Source organism: Opisthocomus hoazin, chromosome 7 (genome assembly GCF_030867145.1).
Source record: "Opisthocomus hoazin isolate bOpiHoa1 chromosome 7, bOpiHoa1.hap1, whole genome shotgun sequence".
NCBI classification, from domain to species: Eukaryota; Metazoa; Chordata; class Aves; order Opisthocomiformes; family Opisthocomidae; genus Opisthocomus; species Opisthocomus hoazin.
The window spans coordinates 24,180,178-24,203,707 of NC_134420.1; the positions used below are offsets into that span (position 1 = coordinate 24,180,178).

Here is a 23,530-nt window from a genome sequence, read left to right on the forward strand (position 1 = left end):
TGTGGTAGAAGACCTGTAGTGATCTACCAACTCACAGCAAACACTGGCCAGTACGCTGCATCCCAGAAGTAACTATAAACAAACCCATGCTTCAAGAAAGATAGCTCCAGCCAAATTACTTCAACAATTTTAAAAAGGTAAGATGTTAATTTAACTTTGCAAAAATGATCTAGATCTTTATAATTGTGAGAGAACCTTTCATTTAATTTTAAATGGATGTCTCACTCTTTCCTAACTTACCTTGTAAGTTAGCATTCTCAGCTTCAAATGAAAACTTACAGAGCTGAAATTCCCCATGCTGGATAAACTGGATGTATGGAAGCATTGGGACATGGAAACATGACAAAATGCACTGGTTTTTGAAACGAAGTCAAGCTTTTTCTTAGACAATTGAAAAGAGGAAACATGCAAATATAGGAATGAACAGCTTATTCAGAAATGAAAATCACATGGAGTCATGTGAAAGATGATATTAAAAAAACAGAAAAATATCGTGCAATAACAACCAGTCTAGCCCCATATAAAGGTAAACTACTTATTAAAAATACACATTGACCATGCAAAATTATAAACTACTAGCATTATACATGGAATATATTACAGAAAGCAAAGAGAAAGGACATGCTAGTAGATCAGCTTTTCCACATTCTGACCAGAGTTGCAGTGAGCTTTTCAACCCACTAGTGGATTTGACAGGATGAAGAGACGTCTGTTCGGGTTTAACAGCTGGCTTTTTTGAAGCCCCAAATCCTACACTCTATTGCTTTTGCTACTCTGACACTTGGGAGCTGTAGACCACTTCTACATGATCCAAATGCTTTGCAAATGTCAGCACATATTCATAGCTTATAAAGTAGACCATAACATCACATCCTTTTGGCAGCTTGCAGACAAGACACACAGACAAGACAAGTGACCTGCTCAAAGTCAGTCTTGTGCTCAATCCAGTAAACCCTGGCTCTTTTCATGCATTTAGAAGTGCAAAATGAAACTGCAAGCAGAGCACACCTAAAATAATGACAAAAGAGAAACACGTCTAGCTCAGAAATCACTGGTCCCCAATTTTAATTAAAGGGTGTGCCTAGGCTGACATACAGCACCATTAATCCCTGTTTTTGAGGTAAGCTCATGCCTCAGATGAGGGAAATGATAAGAGAAACTGAAGGAGAAAAGAAAGTGCAGCAAGTGTTGCATCAACGGGCTACTGATTTCTAGCCTGGCTTGAATCCCTGTGCAAATCTGAGAGACCGGAAGGGGGTAAAATTAACAGCATCTAGTTCCATGAACCTGATTCAGACTGATACATGGTAGCTGGATTTGTCTTAATAATTTGTCCTGTTTATTTCACTGAAAAACAGTTTTCCAAAAGTTCCAAAATAAATTAATTGAAAACTGTGCGTGTGTGTGTATGTGTGTGTGTGCAAGCACACAATTATTTTTAATAAAAACATCTTTTATCAAATGAGATCTTGCTTTTCAGGGGGTTTCTTTTTTCCTTCAAATTTTAATCTCTTCTGTGTCCGTTCCTTTTTTGAGAAATATAAATTAATGGCAGTTTTTAATTTTGTGTAATATCTATTCTCTTTTCATTTCAAATTTTTTTTTCTTTAATTTTTCTCACACAAAAAGAGTGGGTCAGAAGAGGAAGAGGAGAGCCACATCAGAAAAAAATGTTTGGTTTTTATTTAAAAAATCATTTTATTAACAACTTGGAAGATTCAGGGAAAATTTGAGGATAAGATGAAAGTTTTTTCTTTCCTGAATTCAGTATTACGTTTTCCCCCAGAAATTCAGGTTTGGCCTGACATTATCTAGAAGTAAGCATTAGAAAAAAAATATATTCTAAAGAACATTTCCAGCCAGGCCAGACACAGGTGAAACTGACAGAATAGGACTTGAATTTCCAATAAATATGGTCATCTCCTAATGGACTTAGCGTAGGCATTCACCGTTATAATACTGGCTCAGTTGTGGCAACTGGAAGATGCAGGAGAGTCTTGTTTAACTTCTTCAACGACCTGGATGAAGAGTTAGAGTGTACCCTCAGCAAGTTTGCTGACGAGACAAAACTGGGAGGAGTAGTAGATACACCAGAAGGCTGTGCTGCCATTCAGTGTGACCTGGACAGGCTGGAAAGTTGGGCAGAGAGGAACCTGATGAGGTTCACCAAGGGCAAGTGCAGGGTCCTGCACCTGGGGAGGAACAACCCCATGCATCAGTACAGGCTTGGGGTGGACCTGCTGGAGAGCAGCTCTGTGGAGAGGGATCTGGGTGTCCTGGTGGATGACAGGTTGACCATGAACCAGCAGTGTGCCCTGGCTGCCAAGGCGGCCAATAGCATCCTGGGGTGCATTAGGAAGAGTGTGGCCAGCAAGTCGAGGGAGGTTCTCCTTCACCTCTACACTGCCCTGGTGAGGCCCCATCTCGAGTACTGTGTCCAGTTCTGGGCTCCCCAGTTCAAGAAAGATGAGGAGCTGCTGGAGAGAGTCCAGTGGAGGGCTACGAGGACGGTGAGGGGACTGGAGCATCTCTCCTATGAGGAGAGGCTGAGGGAAGCTGGGCTTATTCAGCCTGAAGAAGAGAAGGCGGAGCGGGGACCTAATAAATGTTTATAAATATCTTAAGGGTGGGTGTCAAGAGGATGGGGCCAGACTCTTTTCAGTGGTGCCCAGTGACAGAACAAGGGGCAATGGGCACAAATTGAAGCAGAGGAAGTTCCGTCTGAACATGAGGAAGAATTTCTTCCCTCTGAGGGTGACGGAGCCCTGGAACAGGCTGCCCAGGGAGGTTGTGGAGTCTCCTTCTCTGGAGATATTCAAGACCTGCCTGGACAAGGTCCTATGCAGCCTGCTGTAGGTGACCCTGCTTCGGCAGGGTGGTCGGACTAGATGACACACAGAGGTCCCTTCCAACCTCTACCATTCTGTGATTCTGTGATTCTGTGAGTCTGTTTGGTTAAATGGCTAAGGTAGCCTCACTGGCAAATCTACTCTGTCAAAGACAGTGTACACGGTCTGACCAGAGTATTGATAAATAAAAAAAAGACTATGAAATTAAAAGTTCCATCTTGTTTCACTTTCTTTCTCCTCCTTTTCAAAAACTCTCTCTTGATTTTAAACTGCCCCATCCTAGTGGTGGTTGCTCTGTAAACTTTCAGTCACTGACCTCCCCGACTGTTTTCTTATTCGACTGGTGGGGTTTCTCAAGCTCACTTTGCTCTGATCAGGACATTATTATTACTATTAATAATCCATGTTAGTTACAGCAAGGATTAGAGAGAGAAGACGAAGTTTGTGTCATAATGACCCAGGAACGATGATGGAAGCAAAGCGTAAGCATGCTGTATGAGCGCAGGAGCATTCGGACGCTAAAGTGCATTCAACATGTCCATCTCTGAACAGCATATCATGGAAGGCAGTCAGCACATGACAACACCTGTATCTGAATTGCAGTGATCCTTCATTTGGGATGGCAATTAAGTTCTCTGTTGCCATAGAAAATTAAGTAAACGTCCACAGAAGGTGATGCCATATTCTCTGTGTCTTGGCATATTCCATAATACGCTGCATCTTGCCTTTTGATATGTAAACAATGTACATGATTTTTTCCCCTCAAATGACAACTTTTATGAAGAGTGCAAAAAACCATCTTTTGAACTGCTCAAACTCATTCAAAATGTCTGGGGTTCATGGACCTTGTTGTCACATTGTTATTTGCAGAACGATTTGAAAAATACATGCAGGTTAAAAAACAAGATAAAATAAAGCATGCAGTGCTATATACATGTCTCAATATCCATAAAGGTGAAAGGTACCTTGCACTCATCTACTATGACTGAGTTGTGAGCTGCAAAAACACATTGGTTTGAGTTGTTTTCCCTATGATTTTTCATGTCGTCATAGATCGACTGAGTCTTGGTCATTTCAATGTCTTCATGCCCTTTATGATGGGAATCAATGGTGTCAAGTTCTGCCTTGGAAAGGTGGTAGACAATGCCAGCACCAAAAGAATCCCCCACTACATTGACTGACGTTCTCATCCGGTCCCTACAAAAGAAGCAAAAGGCAGAGGCTGAATGGCATGAGAGGAAGAAAAAGTAGGGCATGGTAGCCCTGCTAATGTTACTGCATTTACTTCAGAAAGTTTTAGGGATCTTTAGAACAGAAAGATGGGAGCTTTCAAGTGAAATTGCAAAAGCTTGCTTTCCCAGGGGACTTGTTCAGACAGGGAGGATGTGCAGACTCCCATGTCCCAGCTGCTCGTACTCATGGATTTTGGCAAAGAACTTGCGCTGAAGACACAGCCAAACTGCAGAGCTATGCTTGACTGAGATCCCACCAGCACTTGCTTCTGGAGCTGGAGGTTTCAATGTCAGGGTGCCAGGATCACATCATTGCCCTTTGTCTAATCTGAATTTATCAGAGCACTGAACTTAATGCAGCCAGAGAAAAGGATTTTGGATCTGATGAAGTGTTCTCATTTCTGGGACGGATTAACAAACGGCCTCTCCCTTTATTTTCAGTGAGCAAATTACAGTGGAGGGAAAAAAATGCCTGAAATATCTCCATAAGTCTCCTCTCCTGGCACCATCTTTACAGACGGTCATCTGTCAGCATGGCAGCATGCCCACTCACACGGCTGTGTGCCAGAGCTTGGCATATGAGCCAGCCAAATATAGGTCATGGCCTACAAAATGACGAGCCTGCGACAGCGTTTCAGTAACGAGTGCCTCTCGTTGTTGGAGGGTGCCAAGAGAGGCTCACAAGCTTAATTACAGCGAAACGTGTCTGTTGGCACTTCCTGGACAGGATGCCATCGGACAGACACGCCACCTGTCTCCTCTCTTGTTTTCAGAGCATGTCTCTATCTGTCAGCAGTGAACTCTTGCTTGTGGATTTTCCCTGATTTCAGAATTCTGCCCCAAACCTGATCAAAATCCTGCAAAAATGGGAAATGGTCTAACAGAGCACTGCAGGACTATGGGCTCCTGCTGCCCTTCCTGCTGCAGGTAAGCTGTATTACACAAGTCAAAATAATTTACAAATTTATTTGCCTCTTCATATTTGAACTAAACGTAAGAATCTGAAAAAACACCTGACTGAGGACTGCAGTTTAACGCTACCGCAGCAACTGAGTCTAGCGTTACACCGACTAATACTCAGAGGTATATCCACGAAGACTCATTTGCACAAAATGGGCAGGTTGAACGATGTGGACATTTGCCAAGTGACCGAAAAGCCGGCACGTAAGACCTCATTTCCCATGACAGTGATTAATTTGAAAACACCCTTTATGGTATTTCTGGTACTAGACTTGTGTGACATCTCCTTTTGCTGTAGAACGCTGAGAAAAAAAACCTTAATATATAAACCCCAAACCTATAAACATTTATTACACATGCCTGTTCATGGCCATAGAAACTTTTGAGCCCTTTTTAACATCTTTGTTCTAAATACCTGTAAATCTGCCTTTCCCAGCTGTGGAACTGTAATCCCTTTCAAGTTTCTCCTCTCCCTCTCTACATCATCATGCTTACATGTTTGGAGTTTGTGGCGTAATACCTTAGTTGAAGTAGTTCATTATTTTTTTTTGTCACCAAAAGAATACCCAGAAGGAAAAATCCCTTCCAATAATCCCCCCCAAAAACCGAACAAACCTACAACCCATGGTAGGAAAACATCCTTCCAGTTTTGTTTCACACAAATAAAAGGCTTTATACAGTTCTCATCCCATGCCTGTGAAGTGTGTTTTAAACCTGTTCGGAGTGGCAGAATAGGAAAATATAACTTTCCAAGTGTAATTAATTTTTAATTAAGACCATCAAATATACTGAACCCAACAATATAGCTCCACAGAAACAACACCTGCTTTGGTTGAGTGGTATTAAACTTTGAAAGGACTCACTGGTGCCAGATGACGGAGGGATAGTATAGAACACCAAAAAACAAGGTGGAGAAAATACATAAATGTAACTGAGGGAGAATTCAAATTCTGACGGGGTCATCTGAGGAGATGGCCAGCCCATATGCATGTACTACTAGCCAAGAGGTTCAGCAACACAAACTGCACACTGCTGCAGAACAGGCTAGACTGCGCAAACCAAAGAAAACAAGTCAGTTCCTTCCAACAGGAAGGACAAAGTCTCATCCGTCAGCCTCTTTTGGGCTAAAGGACACCCTAAGAAGAACAAAGATGACCGTAGTTATTCTTTTGTTAAAAACAACCAACCAGTTAATTCCAACTATGCTGGAACGATGCAAACAAAATCAACATAGGAAAGTTGCAGTCTAGCAAATGACTCCCCCAACACAGCTACTTCTGCATTGTCCATAACAGCTTCTAAGAGGAATAGTGGGACTGAAAGTCAAAGTTCTCTCTCAAACATCTGGTAAGAATGGGCTTTGGAATAACTGGAAAGTAATTCTTTAAATCCTGATAAGGGTTAACACCTAATTTCCTCAAACTGGCATAAATCAGAAGAACTGGAAGATTAACAATGTAGCTGAAAGGAACAGAAATGAGAACAACTGCCTCAAGCCCCCTTGTTATTAATGTCATAGTACCTATATAGCATGCTAGTATGCAAAAAAGTTACTCCCGTTCCCTGGAAGCTTGAAAACCCGGTCTATCCTTAACAGACCTCAGAAAGGAGATTAAAATCTCAGCACACCTGCTAAATCAAAGACCAGGTCACATGTTTAACTTGCCTTGCTTCTTTGTCATTACAGGCAAGAGCTCCTGTTTTCTACAGTTTAATCCAATTTATATAAGGCCCTGTTCATAACATCTAGACATCGACTGCGTTTGACTATTATGAATTTAGATCTAAGCCAAGGAACAGAGTCAGAACTCCAGCAATCTATTTCTGAGTTGCTAAGTGAAGGTTTAAATACCGGATCAGCTGTCCATTTTCTCTAATTCCTCTCTCTTCACTGCAAAACACCACTATATTTGAGACTGTGCTATGATATTTGCTAAGCTTGTCAGTCTCACATCTGGAAAGTAGCCAGCTTCTGGCTAGAGCAAAATAAGCTGGTTTTATTCCAGCTGTTGGCATATAATTGCTGTCCTATTAAATGTCACTGCTGTGTTGTGCTTAGTTCTAAACTGAGAAACTATGAAGTTGTGAAATCTTGGGGAACTTGCCTGGTGAAAGAGCTCACACTGTATGTACGCGTGGGAGGGGGAAAGGTTGAGCAACCTAATCTCTAGATATTGGTGAGGCTTGAAAAGAAATTGATACAGAAACCTTTTGGCTCCAATTTGAAGGAAAGCGTGCCAAGTTTAAGGACAATCAAAAGTCAGCTTTGTGTTACACCATGACCAAATCGTGCAAAACTGGTTTTGGTAAGCCCACGGATTCAGATGCTGGTAGCACTGTAAAATCAATTGATGTTCCGGTATTTTCTTTCATCAGAAATATTGAAAAACTCATAGAGTAGGACATTTTTTAAAAGCTTTCATTATCTGGAACTGAAACGTTATAAAAGAGCTACTCCAAATATTTCTACGTGGCTGGCTGCATTTACACACTGGTTCCAGAAAAGTGGCTGGAATTGCATCTCAAATATTTTATTAACTTTCTCTTCTACATTCTATTAGAAATACTGCTGTAACATTATTTGATGATCTAATGGAAGAAGACAATGTTTGTAAGTAAAGAAAATATCTTTTTATGACCTTTCTTTTCAGATATTCTTTATGTCTCATTTGTGTGCCCAAAAGCTTGCTCAAAACTTGGCTGGTGTGCCTTTTCTTAACATCAACAATATCAGCAGCATCATTTTCCATATCTCACTAGATCATCATGGCTACCACAACACAACCACTGGAAGATGGAAAATAAAGCTATGAGCTCTTGACTTATATTAATTAGCATGACACTTCCACCAGCAAACTTTGTCTTAACTTTGCAGCACTAGTGGCGTGACACAGAGCTTTTCATCTCCTTTTTTAACTCTCTTCCCTCTTCCCTCTGCCTATCAATTCGAATCACACTGCAATTGCCCTGCTGAATGTTCGGCCAGCAGGACCCAAACCCAACCGCTTGCGCTGAAAGGTTCTTTTGCCTGGCATTTATGCTGGAAAGATACCTTGAAACATTTCTTTTAGAAGTACTGTCCTTCCTATACTTACATTCATCGCTGCTACAGCTCCACGGTACAGATGTTTTTATTTCCTAAGAAGGGCTGGATGAGCCAGCGGTAACAACGTTGCTGAAGCCGAGCCTGAAATGCAACACCTACTACTGGATCAGAACTGCTGGTAAACTTACAGCTCTGAGGTTTCCTAGTGGGGGCAGAGCTTCTCAGTCCACAGGAATATTTTAAAATGACATTTCCCTAAAAAAACAAACAAACCACAGGCTCTTTTTGCACATCCTCCTACCAGCTACAGAAACCTACCTATCTGCCATAGTTTAAGAGCCAGTAAAAACATGTATTTAAAATAAGTATGCACCTCCCTTTTGCTCTCCTCCCAGCTGCAGATTCCTACATTGCTTTCCTGTTTTGAACCATGACCTCATAAATATAATTAGCCCACAGAATATCACATTTTTCCCTACGCCAGCTGTACTCCAACTCCTGAACCCTGCTTCATTTCACCATTCTGAGTCATGATACCATGATATTCGGTTATATATAAAGTATGTAAGTCATCTTTTCCCTTTGCCTTCCCAAGCTGTAAATTCCTCTTTCATTTTTCCCTGAAGCAGAAGTCGGAGCTGTGTGCTATTCTTCACAACTCCTAGTGACAAAATAGGTAATAACAGATGGAGCATAGCAGAACATCCAAAACACATGTCAGAGGATTGACCAAGTTCTTGAATTCTTCTCAATAAGCCAAAAGATATCAGAAAATTCATTTTCTATTTTATCTTGACATTCTCAACTCTGCTGTTCCTCCTTGCATAATTTTAGCAGTGTATCTGGGACTGAAAGCTACCACAAGCAGGCAGCTGAGGCTGCTAGTGTAGGAGGAAATGCACAAATAGTCCAGGGTCATGCTTACATCTCCCCTTCTGGGCACCACAGCTGGCACAACAGAAACATATATCTTTACTACGTAAAAGAATATTAGGGGAGAGATGGCTGTTGACCAGAATATACTGCGCTGCAGCAGTACAGGACAATATAAAAGCCTCTAGAGGCCAGTGCAGCTTAGATGACTACCGAGTCCCTGTCGGCTCTGCACAGGTGACAGAAAGACATCCACATTGTCAAATGGCAACATGAGAAAGGATGTGGCTTGGCATATGCTCTGTCTCTACTATACAGCTTCTGTACTCAAACGTTGAGGAACAAAAGCCTTGGAAAACTATCTGTGGGTTAGTTGCTGCTTGTCGGAGGACCTGCAATGGCACTGAAGGACTTTGATTTCAAGTCCTTCAGAATGAAAGTCAGTCTTTCCAGTCTGAGGAATCTGTCAGTAAAATCAAACTAGGGAATGATCTTCTCTCTTTCACTTTGCTTTCTCCTTTGTCTTTGGTTTATATCCTGCTCTAGAAGAGTTTCTTCCTTAAAAGTGTTTTACCTTCTTATGCACAAAAAGAAATAGACTTTTCCCACTATGAACATAAAACATTTGATACTACAATTGCCCAAATTACCCTGTAAATTGCTGACAACATCCTTATGGAACCTGCATTTTCAGCATTCATCCTTAATTTTAGATCAGAACTGTAAGAAACAGTAATATGAAAGCAAAGAACAGAAAACTGCTCTTGAGCTATGTCTGTGGTGGAGAGGCATCACTAGGAAGAAGAAAATGTGTGAGCATGAGCCCAAGGGTCTTACAAGAAGATCCTTGGCTCATAGAAACTGACTTCAGCAGCTGTATAACAACTTGTACCAGCTGAGAAGCTGCTTACAGTGTCTCCTACTTCATCAAATAAGCTATCTTCTTTGCTTCAACTGCAGAGGAGAGTCTTATAGTTCTTTAAGACCAATGGCTGAAAAGCACTAGAGACAAGCATCACTTCACTACTTTTTCTGCACTGAGCAGTGGAGTCAGCACAACTTACAAAAGCCAGTCAACAGCAACAAGCAAACTGATGTCCTGGGTAGGGAGACCCACTGCAGTAAGGATCAGAAGCATAGTGACAAGTCCCGCACTGGGAATACTGGCAGCTCCAACACTTGCAAGGGTGGCAGTCAAACTGAAAAAAAAAAAAAAAATCAAATGAGGGTGGCAGGAAAAGGAACATGCACTTTCATTGCATACTCATGTGGCCATCAGGAAGGTCTTATTTTTAATGAGTGCTTCCCAGAAAACTAATGACTGTATGATAAATCGTGGTAAGCTCAGGCCACAGTTTTCAAGCTTGTGTTTCTCCAAAATATTTATTAGAGGAGGCCAGATTTATGGAGGTTGTTTTAGAGTTGTAAGAGAGATGTTTGAGAGTTTTAAGTTCTGTAAGTTGGTTATGACATTTAAATCTTTGGCCTGGTGTTGTTTTCTGAGCTCTGTTAACACATCCAGGGTGTTGAAGCCTGAGTTTTGATCATCCAGACTTGCTGAACTTTGATGGCTACAGGTTGAATTTTTAGGGTAGTTAATTTCTGTTTATTTATGCTACTCGAAGATTGAATTGTGAGGTAATGGCTGAGAGAAAGTGGTTATTAGCAAGTACAGAAGAGTAAAAGTCTTGGTATTTGAAACTCCCACAGTACAAGCCAGCGATCTGCCAAGCATAGGTACAAATCACCCTAGACGAAAAAGCAAAATTCATCTAATAGTTTCATAAATTCAAACCTGTCTTTGTTTTTGCCTCTCTTGTTTCTTGATGAAGACCAGTAGGGTGAATGTCTGTGCTCCAAATGTTTGTAAAAATACAACACAGACCATAACAAATATCAGTATCACTGGACAATCCTTTGAAGAATGGAAAACAAATTTGTCAGAGGCCAAGACAAGGGGAGAAAAACTGGGAAGAGAAGGAGAGGGAGAGGGAAGGAAATGAAAAAGGAAAAAAAAAAAAAAAAGGAAAAAGGAAAAAAGAAGAAGGCAGAAGGTAAAAGGAAAAAAAAGGAAAAAAAGAAATAAGGAAAAAAGGGAAATAAAGGAAAAAAGGAAAAAAGGAAAAAGGTAAAGGAAAAGTTATCTCTGTCTTAAACACAGAGATGAGTAACATGGTTGTACTTCTGTGAATGCACCCAATAAACCTGAAAGTGTTTCTAACATAGAAGTAGGGAAGAAAGGCCTCTGTGGGGGAAAACCTGGGCTGTTAGCTGCAGAACAGATCTGTGAGGATGTTAGCTTGACGTAGAGCTGGTAGGTGGCTGGGTCTGACCCAGACAGACCAGGTTGCAGTGTGTTTGTCAGGTGTGTGGGTTAGAGTGCAACCTGGCCTGCTGAACACCCAACTAGGTCCAGCAGGTACGCAGGCAGGATGCTCTGCTCTGCCGTCAGGGTTTGTGCACGGTGCCAGCTCCTCAGGCACTTCCAGCCTGAACTGGTAAGGGATTGCTTCCAAGCTCTGTGAGGAAATGCTCCTGCCAGCCTTCTCATAGCAGCGCTTACAGGGCTGGAGGAGAGCGAAGCTAGCACTGTTCAGGTCTAAGCAGAATCTGGCTTTAGCTACCATTTCCAAGATCACCTTCTCCCAAAGAAGGCAGGAAATCAGAGGATCTACATGACCATTATGAAGTAACTAAGGCTTGTCAAAGGCTAATTAAGTCTTCATGAGTTTATGTCTGGGTCATTTGAATATCCTTAGTATCACAAACTGGATTTGACAGACAAAAAACTAATAACCCTTCATTCATTTGTATTGCCACCTCAAGAGATAGTCTTTGTCGTATTGTTGTAGCAAAAATGCAATACTGCATGAAGAGGAGAAACAGTGGTTTTCTTACAGATAGCCCAAAGTTGCTGCTGGCTTAGTAAATGTGAGTCACAAGGCTGGCTACAGCAGCCTTGAAATGGTGAGATCAGGAAGAGCTAATGGGACAGTCCCTCAGAGGGGGAGAAGAGGAGTAACTTGGGTTCAAGCCTATCAAATCTCTTGGACAACAGCTGATTCCTGACTTGAATTTCCCTGGTCTCAGTTTAGTTTAATATGTGGCATCTCTGCAATGACTCTTTTCAGTCTTAGCAACAAATATGCATCATGCAGGTCTAGCATCTGCCTTCATTAGAAGCAGCCCTGAACCTTTGACAAACCTCGGCTTCGCTATTTCAGGGGTTGGGGCAGGAAGTAAAGGAACGGAAAATGTGGAACTTGTACAGCTGGGCAAGAAACATAGAATTAGACATCCCTTTGCAGGATTTTCTTTAGTGTTGAAAGGGTTTAATAAAAGAAAGGTGGGTGGGTAAAAACTACGGGAAGCAGGCAAACTTGGCAGCCTTCAGTTGTGGCTCCATTTTAACTATGCAACATGTTAGGCCTGGTGCCTTCATCAAGTTTTCCGTTGTAAATTAACTTTAGCTGCAGTAGTCATAACTTTGCCATTGCTCTTTATTAGTCACCCTACCTAATAGGTCTTAAAAGTCCAGACCAGCAAATAGTCTTCAATCACTCTTACCCATTTTTAATGGGTACTTTTCTCTGTCCTTCCAGATATTCAGCTTAGTCCTAGATATGACAATTTGATATGAAAAGACTAGAGCAAATACTTGCTGGGTTAGCGATAAAAGCTCTGGGAGCATCCAGACCATGCTGCAGGCAATCTCACCCTCAGGCTGGGCTATTCTCAGTCCATTTTGTTTGCTGTTCACCAAAGTCACAGAAAAAGTGCAGGGAAACATAAATAAATTGATATAATTTTTAGGTATAGTTTTTTTCTTCCAATGTATATAAGCAGACACATTTTAGAAAGTTAATGCCCCATATATCACTTGTAGCATCCCTCTGCACCAAAAAAGTCATTGCGTAGGGCAGAGAATGCTGTCTTTCACATCGTATTGTCAACTGCAAAACTGTGTAAAGCACAACCAGCATGCACTAAGGCTGCAAACTGTAGAAAATGCATGTCACCAGAGAACTAGGACCTATGTATGTGACATTCCTTTGTACATCATTATTAGAAATCCATGGACTTCACAGTGAATCCCACAGCTATCGAGAAGGTATCCAAACCAAAGCTTCACATTTTACAGTCTGTAGAAACGAAGCCTACAAGTATTTCGAACTGACCTCACAGTAACTATCTGGCCTCCATCCAGCTCAATTCCATTCATCTGTGCTATGAAGATGGCAGCCACAGCTTCATAAAGGGCAGTTCCATCCATGTTAATAGTTGCTCCAACAGGAAGCACAAACCTTGTTACACGCTTATCAATGCCTAGATTTTCTTCAAGACACCGGAATGTGACAGGTAATGTTCCAGCACTGAAGGAAAGAAAGCAAAAAAATAGAGAAGACATAATTACAATATAACAAATACACATAAGGGACCAAAGTCAGAAATTCTGCTATCATTGTTTACATTTTCTACTTCCATTTTCTGCTGTGACTCAAGCCTTTTTTAGCCAATATTAAAATTAAACCTACATTTAGCTGGAGGTGGGACTGAGGCCAAGACATGAACGTGAATTGAAGTACAGATGAGAGCATGAGAGATTTTATCAGACACTTGTATGAACTATGGCTTGCATTTTGTTCACAAATACAAGTTCCAGATGTCTTCTGATGGACAGAACTATGAGCATAGGGACAAATCCTAAGTTTCTTTGATTGTGAATTTGCTCTGAATTGAGAAATCGGTGTTGCACTAAGGAATGAAAAAGCCAGGCAAAAAGATATAATCCATGTTGTTCCCAGACACGGGAGGACAGGAAAGGATATGAAACACAGCTGGAGGATAGGAAAAGATGTGATAGATGGCTGGAAGAGAGGAAAAGCTCCTTGCACAGATCCCCAGCCTTTGTGGGAATAGTTCAGGCTATCACACTCATTTGCTCAAAATAAAACACCTTTGTCAAAAAATACTGCTGAAAACCAAACATACTTTTTTTTCCCGTAGATGCAAGTACCTTCTACTTTTTCCCTTTCCTAGCAGGTCTGCCTGCCTCAGGCAAAGAGTTTGCTGCAACAAGCACAAAACCCAACACAGGAACATGTTTTCGTTCCTTACTTTTCTGTGGCTTTTTTGAGGTTAAGTCCACCACTAAATGAAGTCGGTTGTTGCCTGAGAAGCTGTTCTGAAAAGAAAGCTGATCTGGGGAAATTCCTTTTAATTGGTGTTTCATACAGAAGCAGCTGGAGCACATCTGTTGTTGTTTATTTGCTTTTCTTCAGCTGAGTTGCCAGAATTTCTCAAAGGTCTTCACTATTGTATCCCACTAACTCTGGTGTCATTGCCTCTGCAAAACTACTAATTTGCTCATAGAAGAGTAAAGGACTAGACTCACCAAGTTTTCTCAGATAAAACTCGCAGCATATTGTTGCTAGTGCCTTACAACTTCAGGGTCTTTCCAATTCACTCATTCATCCACTAATGTTTCCATTTGACAGATAATTAAGCCATGGAAAAGGGAGATGATTGAGATATGTAACTATAAAAATGTAGTGTCATAGAAAACAGAGCCTCATGTTCGTCAGGGGAGAAGTTGTTCAGCAGAGTGGTTTGGGTTGAGCCAAAGAAGCAGGTGAATTACAGTTCTTTCAAGGCATTCCTGAATTCAAGGCTTTTTTGTTTTCAACTTTTTAATTAAAATGGAAGATTAAATTTTCTTCAGAAATAAAACATTTATTGAAGAAAAACACTTTAAAATACAGTATTTAACTGAAAAATATTTTCAGCACAAGATGTACTGATTGCATCAATGTAAAGCATCTCTTTATTACTGAGAGCTGAGTTGCCCACACACTTTGTTGAGTCTGTTCTGTGCATTAGCAACGAGTCTAAAATGTTCAGCTCTTCAGTGAAGTTCCCTTACTCCGCCAAATGGATGAAAGAACAACATGAGAGGTTTTTTCACTTCTTTCTGAAAACCTAGCATCATTTCCCTCCCCCCCCAGTGCAATGGCCTGGTCTTAGCATGCTTTCAAAATAGAGTTATCACTGTTTCCTAGCTGAGGAAACAAATACAGAGGTAACACAATTTGCACAAGTCACTTGGCCAATGCCAGAAAACAAAAAGTGGGTCTCCCAACTCTGTGCAGTTGTCTGCACAACCTCTCTAAAAAATCCCAAAGGTGTGTGGTTATTTTTATTTATTTCAACATGGCTGGATTAACAACAGCTTTTATTCAATGGCATAAAATGATTTTGCAGTGAAGGTCAGAACAGCAGATGTATTATCTCTAAACAGCAGCGAATAATCTGCTAACAAGTAAAGCAAGCTGTTATTTCTAAAGTGTACCTGGAAGCTGTGCCTAGTGCTGTGATCCACGCCTGGAAAATCCCAGCAAGGAATGAAAATGGGCTTTTCCTTGTTATCACAAAGTAGAGCAGAGGCAGGAATATTCCTCCATGGATGACAAGACCCACAATCACAGTGACCATGTACATGCCAAGTTGTCTAGCAACTACTTCTAAGTCCTTGATTGCAATGATTTTCCCACAGATGAGGCAAGCAATGCCCAAAGGGGAATACCTGCAGAAAGAGAACAAGCATAGACAGAACTAGTCTTTGCAGCATAGTCATAAAAATTGTGCTCAACAGAGTATAGACTGGAGAAAGAGTAGGGGGCTTTCAGGCTCAACACTGAGATGCAGATGAGGAATTGGTGGAAATTCAATAGAGAGCTTTCACATGTTTTAAAAAAATAATGGCAATCTCCAATGAATTCCCCATCTACTTAATTTTATTCCATACCATCGAATGGAATACGCATTACCTGAAGAGTCTTTGATCCTGGAATAACATCGTACAATACTACTATAGTGTTACACAGGCTTGGAGCATTACGAAGAGTGGTGTAGTATTTGTTGATAATACACAACTTTTACAACCCATTGCTTTTCTGGTTTCAGGGAGTTGCATTATTTGCTTCAGTTAAACTATCTGTTGAAATGCTTTTATCTTGAAGACTGCAAATGCTTCCGTTATGTTCTTTCAATAATTTGGACAAATGCTTCTTAGTTCATGGATTCTCCATCAATTATGTGCTTTTCTTACTTAGGGTAGGGGTTTTGTCACCTCAGTCATATGATTTCCCAATGGCATGAATGGAACTTTTAAATGGGATGATAATGGTAGCACAGTTTGGTAACAGACAAATTTGAAATGCATGGGTATTATTTTTAGAATGTAATAACCACCTCTAGGGAAAAATGCCTGAAAGTACATGGATAGAAGACAATATTTATACCTGCACTGGTAAGGGTTAGTACATTATAGAATTTCAAGTCACATTCACTTTCTCTATCTGTTTTACAAAACTTAAGCTGGGAAAAAGTAGTGTGTGAAACATGGAGAAACAGTAAACAAAATGCCTCTCTCAAAATACATGGCAATGTATATTTTCAAAAGTGATTAGCATTTTGGATGCTTAATTAAAGACAATACAAAGGAAACTGACTTTCAGAATAAAAGTGCTTCATGTTTTCTGTAAGAAACATCTCTCAGTCTCTCAAGCAATGTGCCCAAAATTTAGAAAGCCCTCAGTCACTTGAAATGAAGGCCAGCTGTTATACCAGTTGTTATAAAAAGCCATGTTTCAATGAACTTGATGAAGCATGTTTCTTATAAAGAATTACATAGTGTCAGAGCCAGATGTCTAATTTGTTTGATGTTTGTGTAGCAATGCCACGCTCCTGAGAGTCTGGAGCTGCCGTGGGAGTTACAGCTCTTTGTGCAGAGAAATCACAAACCAAACAAAATGTAACTCTGCATAAAGAAGTGCATTTGTCTTTAAAAATTCTAGGCAGAGATGAACAAGTGGAATTCCCAACATCAATCTCCTTTCTCACAAAAAGAGAAATAAAAAGCACATCAGTAAAAAAATAAACATTTACAGTGAATTTCTTGAAACTTGAACAATTTCCTGCTATTGCAACACTGACTACTAGAGAAAGTTTATACTGTAGGCAAGGTATTATATCTTAGGTGCTAAGTGAAGTAAGAGTGAATTCTAGCTCTTGGAGTGTTTTGAGAGTGTAGTCACCGTCTCTTTACAGTCTAGAGCAGCAGGTTACAATAACTACTGAAAGCAGTAGAGCTTTGTGAATAAAAATAACTACGTTTTTATGCAGCAAGATCATCTGCAGAAAAGCAGAAGCGTAACAGGAATGCAACATCACTGCTTCAAGTTCTTCCTTCTACGCATTTCCGCATCGCTGTTGCTGTCTGCATCGCTCCTGCATGAGAGTCTCCCTCTGAGATACAGATGATGCTGAAGACTCGCACTTCAGGCACCCTGCTCCCTTTTCTATTCCCTTTTCTATAAACTGTGTCCATGTAGAACCTCAGAGAAGAGGCAAACCGCTGCCTTGTAACTTAGGAACCACTTCCAGGGACACCAGGGAATCACGGGGAGCAATGAGCCACGATGCGTGTGTTGTGCTGGAGTGGCTATTTCTGCTCTCAAAGACCTAGGAGACACGAAACACAGTAGTACAATGACAAACGTAGCAATGCGTTTTTATGTTCTGAAAAACTGGTTCTGTGTGATATGGCCACGTCTGGCACTGTGTACAAATAGCTCTGGGGAAGCCCTTGGAAGAAATGTCTCAAAAAAAAAGAGAATCCTCTTCCAGAAATGTAAACAAGGGCTCAGTCTTAATTGGTAAAAGTCATTCCCTTGAAGGCAAGCTAGGCCCCATTATTGCAAATGGGCATACTTCAAAAACAGGATGGATACCTTCCCATGACCCCACTGCAGACAGGTTGTAAGACACAGATTCTGCAGAAACTACGGGTGGAGGGACTACACATCACCGAAAACCACTGGAATTTTATTTGGTGGTAAAGTATTTTTGGTACAGAAGACAATGAATAAAGCCTGTCTCCGGGCTTGTTGGTAATTATATCTCCTGCCTAATACCCTGAGATTATGCTAACCTCCCAGGAAGATTTGGATGTTCCTCTGTGGGGTGTTCTTGCTTGCTTAGGTGTCCTTCTATGTAATGAATTTCCATAATTAACGTGGCATTTGAAGTCCTTTGCTGGTACCTGCATGTCTTGGATTTCAGTAAACGAAGAGCAGAATACTTTCAGAAATACTTCAAACTGGGTCCTAAATAATCTCCATCAAATAGAAATAATGCTGCTGTGGTTCTAACACACCTGTCAAGGCTTTAAAAAATGAACTGTTTAATTATATTGTTTACTAACAAACTGTGGCCACTTTATGCTATATGAGGGTTTTATGAGTTTTTAAATCTTTTATTTGTTCTGTAAGTTAGAACTTCAAACTTACCACATGATCATAGTTACTAACTTCATTACAATCTCATTCAGGATATTGAAGAAATCCACCATCATCTTGGCCTGTTCTCCCATTTTCCCCATAGCAATGCCAAAAGCAATAAAGAATCCTATCAAACCTATAGGGAAAAAATTGCAAGACAAAAAAAAAAAAAGCAAGTAAACCCATGGTTTTTAGGAAGTTTTTGCACCTAGTCAATGTCTTAATATCTGCTAATCCAGTTTACAGAGCTATAGTGTATTACATATCTCTTGGGACTTTTTAGTGTCGACTCACTCTCAACTTTCATGATCATATTCAGAACATCTTTTATTCTTCAATATTTTACTAAATTCCAATTTGACAGCCCAGCTACGTTTTTTTCTGTTTTCCTGAATTGAACTGATCATCAAAAAAATACCTGCACCATAATCTCCTCAGTGCCACACACAGCGCCATATCATGGCTTCTTTTTGTTGCTAAAACCGCCACCAGAGACCAAGAGCGTTTTTCTCAAGCTTTACAAAAGTCACTTGACAGATTCAGCCTACAGACTAGTCAGTTCTGTAGTAAAGGGAAAGGCAAAAGCAGCCCCAGAACATAACTTCTTCAGGTCAGGAGTATTCCCGTTAAATGAAGAAGGTAGGGGTGGGAGGAGAAGGTGGGTATTGCACTATAAGCTAAACCACAGAACTCCCATTAAACACATCAACCTTACTGAAACCAGCTATCAGTGGATACATAATCATACAATTCAATACAAGCAACATTTGTTTCCCAAATTTAGATGTTAAGGTGTGAAAGTCTGGAGTATTGGACTATCAGTGTGAAAAAACAACTGAGTGCATCTGTCATGTATTGTATTACGTTGGAGCTGTGTCTCCAGCACTAACCTTTACCACCCAGCAATTTTCAGTGTCCAGAGTGGGATTATTAACCGATACTGACGGATGGTTTGAAGCTTTAGCCACCCTTTGAGGCTAAACTTTCAGTCATGATAGGAGTTCAGTATTTAACAAATGTGTGAGCTCAGCTGGGAAATTCCTAAGGAAAAACCCATCAGGACACAAAAGAATTCAAGAGAAGGGAATTTCAGCTATCAGTACTCTGGGAAAAGACAGGCTGTTCCATATCCTCATGCTGGCTTTAGCAACCACACTATTTTTTTTTCCCAATCCAGTCTCCTGGACATAAGGCCATTCTTTAGCACCAAGCTATCTTTGTTGAGTCACTGGAGTAGAGAAGTGAAGTGTATGTTTGTGTGCTGCAGAGTATAGAGAAATGATGAAAAGCTTTTCAGTCAAAGATCAAGTCACTTCCTGGAATTCAGACTCTGCATCAGAAAATATTAGTAGGTGGTTTTGTTCGTTAATTCCAAACGAGCTGCTACATTAGTCATAAGAGTCACATTGGTTCATATTTGCAGGAATTTGCCTGGCTTTTACAGTTTATGCAAGCTGGATGGCAATTCCCCAACATTTTCACTTCTTCATTCAAAACCAAACGAAAGCACACCAAGCCAAAAAACTCTGCAACATGTGAGAGTCATTGGTCAAAATACTACAGCAAATCCCCCACCTAAACTGTGTATTTCCTTTCTGTAAGAATTGTATTCAGCCTTCTAGTTCTTTTTGTTTCCGTAACAGAGCCTGCACAAAACAAGTCCAGCACTAAATGCAGTGCATCTCTCACATTAGAAACACTGTTTCATTTTAATGCATAAGCGGAGCTTGAGGAGAGAAAAAAGCAGGTGAGGGTAACAGCATGAGCAAGGAGCTGCTGCCTCACGCAGGGTGCAAAAAGCCAATTTGCAGCTTTGAAAGAAAGCGACTTTTCTGCCCACAGATATTGAATTGAAGGAGGAGCCATGGAGGCAGGCAGAATACGGTGGCTCCCGACTCTTGTAGAGCAGGCTGCACTTTCACAGCAAAACAAATCATCTCTGATCAGCTTACTGATGCTGTCTCCCCTACATCTAAGCAAAGAAGCCGCTGCCAACCAGCTCACCCACATCTGGGGAAGCTCTGCGTGCACAGCAGCCACTGTGTTCACAGGAGCAGCTCACCAGCTGCAAGGAGTCTGTCAGCGGCCATTTGCCCCTGAAAAGTGATGACCTAGCGGTGAGATAAAGCAGTGGTTTAGGGATTGCCACATACTGTCCCACTCTGAGGACAACATCTACAAAGACAGGTGTCAACCTCAGCCCTGTGGACATGCTGCCACAGAGCAGTAAGTGTAGGCGTGCCAAAGAGGCTACAAATTGAGAGCTAATTTGTGACCGACTTCACCCACATCAGGAAGAAGGTGAAGGAGGAGCACTCAACTCTGGGCTGACAACACAGTGAGTCTAGGCACAGCGGAGAAAGCAGAAGTGGTGTGGGGGCTCCTCGTTCTCCTGCACCCCCACCCCAGCCCGAACAGGTGCTTCAGGAAGGGGTGGGAGATAGGCAAAGCCCTCATACCACCCCCACTTGCTGGCTTGTCCAGACAAGATGGCACAACAACAGTTCTTCACAATCTGCAGCTGGTAAAGGTCAGCAGCCAAGATGAAAGGAGGAGGGAGTTGTGACTCAGAGATGTGTCAAGCCTCTCTGGGATTTTTCTTGGGTGGTGCGGTTCACACCCCACCTCTCACCTCCGGCTCTGCCTCCAGCCAAATTCTAGTTCAGCATGCCCAAGACACCTACAACTGAAACAACTGAGCTCAGATTCTTCAGTGAGTGGGTAAAGCACTGCCTCTTGAAGCTCTCCCCCATACTGTTTTGCCAATGTGTGTTAGTATTAGCCTAGGTAGGCTAATTCTAGGATGAAAGGATATTTTGGGTACCTCCTACGTGCTTCCCCACTGAACTCCAATTAATAGCTGCAAAGCTGCCAATCCAGAAAAATTCACTTGATTGCTTCTGTGATACATTCATATTTCTAGTAAGACCATTAGATTTTCATCTCTGACATCAATGGGCAGCCAGTAGGTGACAACATTTGATGATTATTTAGGGAGACTAAACTCACACTGAAGAGCGGATCAGACAATACTGGCTACCCAGTCACAGCCAAAAGCTGTGTCATACATATGATGTACGTATTTGACAAGCAAAAAGTTTTCATACCCAAAACATTCATGCCATCCTTAAATTCAAGTCCCTTCTTAATGACCAGCTGGGCTTCTGGTGGTGCTTCGCGCACTGTCTCATTCATCATAGCAAAAGCAGAGTCAGTGACATTAGGTGGTTCTTCAATGGGTGGTGGCACCAGCACTTTCTTCGTGACAGTCTGGATCTGAAGGCAATAAAAAGAGAAGATGAGAATGGAAACAGACTGAATGTAATCCATATGGGAGATCAGGAAATAATAATAAAGAGTCTTCACTTGAAATTCCAGACAACTCTATTTTTAAAGGATTAGACATGCATTCCACAACCTCTTACCCCCTTTTCCAAAAATAAGTTTGTTTTTCAATAGTTCCAAGTGTCACAAAGTCCTGGGAGTCTTCCTCATGACTCCAGTGTGAAAAGTATGGCAAATACTTGTTCCTTACTACTATGATGTAATATTTTACAGTTAGTTAGCCCCTTTGTCCAGATGGTTCGCAAATGGTGCTTCACAGATTGGATGTTACGTGTTGATACCATTTGCTCAGCACCAAAAGGCAGGCACCTCTAAGATAAGTCACAGCAGCAACTCTGCAGTAAGGCTTGTTATTCAGGATGGTCCGCCCAGCTGAAGTTATCATAGATCTATGGTTAAAGTGAATCAAAAACTTAGGACACTTCCAACACTTCACTTGGTAACTGTGAGAGCTTAAAATGGTTAAAAAACAGTCCTCTGAGCTCTCTAATTAAAATATTATGAGTGACAGATAACAGAAAAATTATCAAAGCTGCCAGATACCTATTAAATCAAATCTGACCACCTCAAAAAGGAAACACCAGCATCTGAATGGATCTGGACCCCTCCTGGCACATGAAAGGCAGGGTCAAGGGAAAGCTGGGAAGGAATGGTAGGGGAAGAAATGGGCTTGAGTTTACAGCTAGGAAAAAAGGAAGAAGGGAGTATTAAAAAAGATCCGTGACTTGCTGCTTTTAGAAGGGGCATTTTCCTCCCAGTTCACACCTTGACCCTTTCCTGCCTCTTCATGGCTCTGGGGACAGGCAAAATGGTTAGGAAGCTAGGACCCGTTTGCCACGGTTTCCCATCTGCTCCCTACTTTCCTTGTTCCTAGAAAGTGTTTGAGCAAGGCATCAGAAACGGTGCATTAACATTTCAAAGAACATTTGCACCTCTTTCCTGTTGAGACGGACATTTTAGTACTATGGATGATAATCCATATTCAATCCATGTATTTTAAAACCATAAAGTTTAGACATCAAGTTTAGATTCTGACAACAGCTTCTGAAGCCAGAAAACAATTTAAATGTCACAGTCATATTTACAGACAATAGTCCCATCCTCTTTCATGGCACATAAGATCTGAAGTCTCTGCTGGAATAGCAGTTTTCTTTATAAATTAAGACTTCCTTGTGGACCATACAAAAATTCAAGAGATATGGAAATCCCATGATGGTTCAGAGTTCGATTTACAAATGAAGTGTCTCAAAATTGCAAGTGCATCCTTTTATTGCTTTCTGCCTGGTCGCAAGGGAAAACACGTAAAACTCCCCCACAGAACATGCCTACACAGCACCATTGCTGTGCACCTTTCAAAATCATTGTTTGCAGGATTTCTGAAATAATTGCTTCCTCCTAAGGCAACCAGGAAACACTGAATGCTCATGGAGAGAGTCCGTACAAATGCAAGAAGAGAAAATATACGCTGACACCATCAAATGCAGTTAATCTTCCTCCTAAATAAAGGGAGAGACAAGTAAAGTCTAACACCTCACTGAGGAGTTAAGGGCTAATAGAAGGCACAATTTCCATCTGGAAAGGAGCATGACTTACTCTGCAAATGAAAGGTGGCTTTGTGGCAGAGGCATTCACTGGCAATTAGTTTGGAATCTGATAAAATTAAAGGAGGTTGATGAGGCCTTCTACAGGCAGATGCAAGCAGCCTCACAGTCACAGGCCCTGGTTCTCATGGGGGACTTCAACCACCCTGACATCAGCTGGGAAGACCATACAGCTAGGCAGGCACAATCCAGGAGGTTCTTACAGAGCATCGATGATAACTTTCTGATGCAAGTGGTGGAGGAACCAACAAGGAAAGGCGCGCTGCTGGACCTTGTGTTAACA

The 23,530-nt window shown here is 41.3% G+C and overlaps 1 protein-coding gene across 1 annotated transcript in view; it reads right to left on the reverse strand.

Moving 5' to 3' along the window:
* The window catches only part of SLC1A2 (solute carrier family 1 member 2), a 95,645-nt gene that overhangs the window by 9,876 nt on the left and 62,239 nt on the right, over positions 1-23,530 (reverse strand). The window contains exons 5-10 of the mRNA XM_075425084.1: positions 21,409-21,577; positions 18,311-18,437; positions 15,310-15,543; positions 13,139-13,333; positions 10,025-10,159; positions 3,815-4,046 (exon numbers count right to left, since the gene is read on the reverse strand). Of these exons, the coding sequence (XP_075281199.1) occupies positions 3,815-4,046; positions 10,025-10,159; positions 13,139-13,333; positions 15,310-15,543; positions 18,311-18,437; positions 21,409-21,577 (1,092 nt within the window). The remainder of the gene's footprint in view (positions 1-3,814; positions 4,047-10,024; positions 10,160-13,138; positions 13,334-15,309; positions 15,544-18,310; positions 18,438-21,408; positions 21,578-23,530) is intronic.